Genomic DNA, 5569 nt, shown 5'->3' on the forward strand with positions numbered 1-5569 from the left:
ATTTAAGTAAATAAAGGGAATATTTCCAGGCTGCAACATCATCACCAAACCTCCTTTCCTGGTGGTTCCTGAAGGAGTCAAACCAGTTCAGAAGGACTAAACCTCCATAGCCTCCAGACAAAAAAACAAACAAAAAAGAATACTGTAGCCTCCTGTCCTCCAGGGGGCGCTCCAATTACCATGCTGCCATATTAAAACTGAATAGTTTCCCTGTTGCTGCAGAGACGCTCCACACTTTCCTTGACTTGATGCAGATGTTTATTGAGGCCAGTGGTTGTTCAGCAGCTGCATCCTCTGCTTTCTGCTCCAGATGTAAAGCTTTTCTCTCTGGTGAATCTTCTTGTGACGCTTCAGAGAGTCTGCTAGCCTGAAATTCCTCCTGCACACCCGGCACACAAACGGCTCCTCCGACGTGTGGATGCTCTGGTGACGCCTCAGGTGCCCCAATTCCTTGTAGCTCCTCTGACAGACCTGACAGGTGTAAGGCCGTTCACCTGTGTGGGTGCGCAGATGGCTTTTCAGTTGTCCCCTGGTCCTGAACTGCTTCCCACACTGGTCACAGGGAAAAGGCTTTTCCCCGCTGTGGATGCGTAGGTGACATTTCAAGCCTCCTAATTGGCTGAAATTCTTCCCACACTGCTGACACACGTGAGCTTTCTTCACAGTCTTCGGCGGTCCATCCAGCTGTTGGCCTCCGACTGCTGCTTCATCTTCATGACTCATGAGTCTGAACATCGCTGTCTGTCAATACAACATCACACAGTGTTAAACCAGGCAGGGTCACGCCCATTTAATTAAATACAATTTAATTTCTATAGTACAATAGTACAACAAGTCGTGTCAATGGGCTTCATACCGGTAATTTTATAATAAACATTAAATCATGAAGAACAGGAAGTCATAGAATTTAATAGGTAATGGCTAAACTAAATTAAACAGACTAAACTAAACTTTGAACGGCCACTTTTACCCACTTTCTGAGACTAAATGAACTACTGCAAAAAACACGACAAATGCAAATCATTTTACCGTATTTTCTCCACTAGAAGGCGCATCGTTAATGAATTTTTTACTTTCAAATTTATGCCATATGTAAGTCGCACCGACCTACAAGGCATATTGAGAAAAGAGTCAGAGATAAGTCAGTCAGTCAGTCAGACTTTACTAACCGCATTCACAGTTACTCTAGTTTGTAACAGACTGATTTCACTAAAACAGACATTAGTCTGTTGTGACTATGTTAACTTCCAACCTTGTTTGCTACACTCTTAGAAATAGACTGAGACCCCTACCGCTAAAACAAACATTAACACTAACACTAACTCTCAACCTTGTCAGTAATATGTAAATGAAAGACATGTACACGTTAGCCACATTAGCACATTTACAATAACCTCCATCCTTGTTGGCTGCAGAAGTAATCCATATAAATGTCATCTGGATTAAAAGGAACACAGTCGTATGTTGTCATGTTTTAAGTGCGCCTTACAATTCCTAAAATATGGTACTGTGTGTAAGTTGGATCATTAAAGAACGTAAAACACTAGACTGATATCGTCAGATCCGGCATTATAAACACAGATTTACAACAGAACCTTTGTTGTTCTGAACACCATGTTCCACCAACCTCCTCAGAAGACATCACGTCAGGCCAAACTCTTCCTCCAAATCCTCAACTTTTATCTCCAGTCTTTTCAAAGTTGAGTTCAGCTTCATTTGGTTTGTGGAAAAAAAAAAGAGAAATGAGAAAACAAACGTCACTTTGCTCGGTGGAACATCCCAAATTCAGCACAGACTGTTTTTAAAATTTCAATAAATACGAAAAAAGACTAACTTTAGGGATGAACTTGTAGTTAGTAGTTAGTTGGACAACTTTATCAAAGAGGAAACTGGAAATTCTCCCCTTTTTCTGATCAGAAACTGCAGAGATGTCTCCTTCAGGTCACCAGACTGTTAGCAGTTGTTGGTTTTTGAAAGATGCTCAGGCTGGGATGTTGCTGTGGTCACAGCCAAAACATTCATCTGTTAACAAAGGATTGTCAAAACTCATAAACCCTTTTCTGTTTTTTTTATTAACATTTATTCACATATATATTTTACTAAGTTCTTTTTAGTCGCCAAAAACTGAAAGAATAAATGTTGCAACCAGGAAAACAAGTTTTTTTTGTCTGTTATTGTTTTCTAAGTCAATGAAAGTGTAATTTCTTCCCATCCTTTAACAACTGGATGTAATTTACAATCAAGAATTTGGTCATAATTGTTCATCAACTCGTCTTTTCGGGTCCTCCTTGCAGCGAAGAAAAAAGCACTGACCGCACAGATTTAAAAACATAAGATCGAGCAAACCCTTAATAATAATCATGACAGTAATAAAAGCCCATTTCAGACGCTAGTCTCCTGCAGCTTCCCGCTGAGTGTGTGTTGGTGCAACCAGCAAATGTTAGCATGGTTAAATCTGCTATAGCTGTTGATGGGGCTACAGCTGTCATCCAACAGCAAAATCAGCACGAAGCTGCAAATAAATATGTAAATATGTGGGAATTGCATCATCCTTTATTTTGTTCTGGACACCACTGGAAACACAAATTCATATGATGGTTTCTCAGATTGTAGCAGCACTTCCGCCTTCGGCGATCGGGAGCGTCGCGCTCCGCTATACGAAAGCAGGTGCTGGTCTGAAGAAAAAAAGCTTGTCCGCGGTGCGTCTGAAGGAGGACCGCAGAAAACGGAAATGCTGCTACGTAGTAGAGCCCAGCGCGGGACTATTTTCTTCATCCCGCTCCCGCCCATTCCTCCGCGTTCCAGCATTCCACTAGGTTGAGCAGTTCTGCAGGCTGCAGCCAGGGCTTACTCCTCCCGCCCGCGCCCGCTGAATATCTGACCAATCCCGCAACGCATGCGTTACACTCCCGCCCGCACCCGCAATATGTGTGTCCACTCCCGCCCGCATCCGAGAAACTCATAGAATTTAGTCCCGCACAGTAATAGAGATGCATTGATTTTGTATCGTCTCCCGTCCCGCAGGAAAAAAACACGTATTTGTATTGATATTACTAAAGAGATTCATGTCCCTCCTCCAGCTTCAGTACATAAGAATCCAACAGCCGCACAGCCTAACGTAGTCCGCTAATATATATTCATGAGATATTCATGGCAGCACTGATCCCGCGGGTTTTTTTTTTGCCGCCCGCTCCCGCCCGCAGCACAATTCAAACCGCCCAATCCCGCGAGATTTGGGTTGGGTCCCGCGGGACCCAATCCCAATGCAGCCCTCTACTACGTAATCCTGAGAAGCTGTGCACAATCATAAGAAGTTCACAACCGTCACAAAGCCATCTCCTTTGCCGCTAACACAGTCTGCTCCTAGCATTTCTGTGTCTCTTAGCAGCCGGACACACAGAGATAGCAGTGACGTCATCGCCTCGCTTCCCCGCTGGAAATGCTTATTTGAATTGAATATTGCGACAATGTTCCCAGGGTGGATGTTAAAATGAAAATACAATCCCCTCTTTGCATTTTCGTTTTAATTATGACACAGAATAAGCGGTTTTTAAGTAGAAATGAAAAAGCATTTTGAAGTATTGAATTTTCATTTTTATTTTGAATCAATTGATGCAGCTACATTTAGAAAATGAAAAAGCATTTCTGTTAATCCATTTTAATTTTCAAATTAGACATTTCTAAATGAATTTTGCAACAAATTTACCAGGGAACTTTTTGAAAATGAAATGTCAAATACCATTTTCTTCATCCTTTTGATAAAGTGACAAAATAAACAGTGTTGAAGAAGAAAATGAAAAAGCATTTTGTTGGATTGCTTTTTCATTTTAAATTTGAGTAAAAAAATGCAGCTTCATTTTGAAAATGAAAAAGCATTTCTGGTTTTGACTTTTATTTTTAATTATGCAACAGAATCGCTTCCATACAAGAAAGGAGGAGGGTATTCCAGAGTCTCAGCCTGAAAAGCAACGTCCCTCTGAGGTTTACTGCAGGTCTCTGGGACCTTAAGTTGGTTCAGGTTTGAGGAACAATTCGGTTTATGAAACCAACAGTTGAGAAATGTAATTAGGCACTTGATCATGAAGAACTCTAAAAGTCAAAACTAAAGTTTTAAAATCGACTCTTAAAATTGACGGTGAGCCGGCGTGGGGATGACAGAACCTGTGAAATATGAGCCCTTTTGGTGGTTCCTGTTAAAAGCCTTGCAGCTGCATTTAAAAACAACTGCAGGCTTTTGAGTGTAGAGTGATTAAAACGAGAATTGCAGTAATCTAAACAAGAATTAAAAACAAAAAGCATGAATAACAACCTCAGAAGTCATTCCTCTCAGTTTAGGGACGTTTCTTAAATGATAAAAGCAGTTTCTGACTAAGTTAATTGATGCTCATCCAGGGACATTGGTCAAAAATAACACCAAGGTTCCTGAGGGAACACTGGAATGTGGTGCCCAGGGAACCAAGGTGTTTAAAATGGGACACTGAGTTCGGGACAATGATTAAAGTTTCAGCCCCCCCCCCATTTCATTGCAATTGATTTAGTCCATTCAGTCTTTAATGTACGAGAGGCAAATTTGATAATTCAGCTACTTTGTAAAACTTCTGTCTGTGCTGCACAGAAGTTTCCATTTAAATGTAAGTAACGACTTTTTGTTGCAGCTTGACTTTTTAGAATCATAAAACCAATGTTATGTATTTTCCAAGTGCAGCAGATTCGGCACGTTTCTCATGAACGCTGCATCTTCAGCTCTGCTGCTCATCCCACAAATTCATGTTCCAAACAAATGAGAATCCATTCAAAAGCCAGGAAGCGTGGCTTCAACAAAAACACGAGAAACGTTTCAGATACCAAAGAAAAACAAGTTCCAAGAAGACTTAAACATTAGTTTAATTATGTAACAAACTCCTTTGAGGGAAGATGTTCAACAGAGATTCAGAGTCACTGATGATGAAGCTGGAAGTGGGATCCGGAGTGGAACCATCACACGTAAAGGGTGGGCTCAGTCAGACTTCTTCCAGTTTGTCTCTGTAGCAGAACTGAATGGTGGTGATGATGGTCCCGGGCTGACGCATGCCGGACCGCTCTATTCCTTCTTCTTGTAATCCTCCAGGTGGGCCAAGATCCATCCGGACGGTCCCAGGATGGTCAAGGTGAACACCCCCAATCCCACACTCGTTTCCTGCATAAAGGATGGAAGAAGAAGAGGATCAGAACCCGGCAGTGCGTAAAAAAAGACAGGCTAAGGCACACAAAACTGTTTTTATGCAACAGAACATAACAGGACAAACACACAACAAGGTAAACTACTCTGTCGTGAATTTTATGCTACAGGCAAATCACAAAAGTTTAAATAAAAAGCCGCTTTGATGCTTAAATCTGTGTAAAATAAAAAAAGGGGTTGTAAACCCCCGAAATCTAAAACTACATTTCCAGAGCAGCTAGATGGCTAATCGTTAGCTTAGCTAGCAGGAAGAGGGTTGATTTAGCGGCCGAACGCGCTGATATACGGATTAAAAAACGTTCCAACGGATTCAAGAACAACCTCTAAGCCGACTTTATATCAGGCTCAGTG

General features: G+C 41.5%; 2 protein-coding genes across 2 annotated transcripts in view; both read right to left on the reverse strand.

Moving 5' to 3' along the window:
• Nucleotides 1–240: 240 nt before the first annotated feature.
• On the reverse strand, nucleotides 241–1985 carry LOC101170560 (gastrula zinc finger protein XlCGF49.1). Its single transcript, XM_011490773.3, has 3 exons — nucleotides 1835–1985; nucleotides 1628–1710; nucleotides 241–741 (listed from the first exon to the last, which is right to left on the reverse strand). The coding sequence occupies exons 2-3, from the start codon at nucleotides 1640–1642 to the stop codon at nucleotides 259–261; spliced, it is 498 nt and encodes a 165-aa protein (XP_011489075.3). The 5' UTR covers nucleotides 1643–1710; nucleotides 1835–1985; the 3' UTR covers nucleotides 241–258.
• Nucleotides 1986–4865: 2880 nt separating this feature from the next.
• The window catches only part of LOC101170807 (cytochrome c oxidase subunit 8A, mitochondrial), a 1027-nt gene continuing 323 nt past the window's right edge, over nucleotides 4866–5569 (reverse strand). Inside the window, exon 2 of the mRNA XM_004082751.4 lies at nucleotides 4866–5176. Within this exon, the coding sequence (XP_004082799.1) occupies nucleotides 5081–5176 (96 nt within the window). The 3' untranslated portion in view covers nucleotides 4866–5080. The remainder of the gene's footprint in view (nucleotides 5177–5569) is intronic.

This window comes from Oryzias latipes, chromosome 22 (assembly GCF_002234675.1).
Source record: "Oryzias latipes chromosome 22, ASM223467v1".
NCBI classification, from domain to species: Eukaryota; Metazoa; Chordata; class Actinopteri; order Beloniformes; family Adrianichthyidae; genus Oryzias; species Oryzias latipes.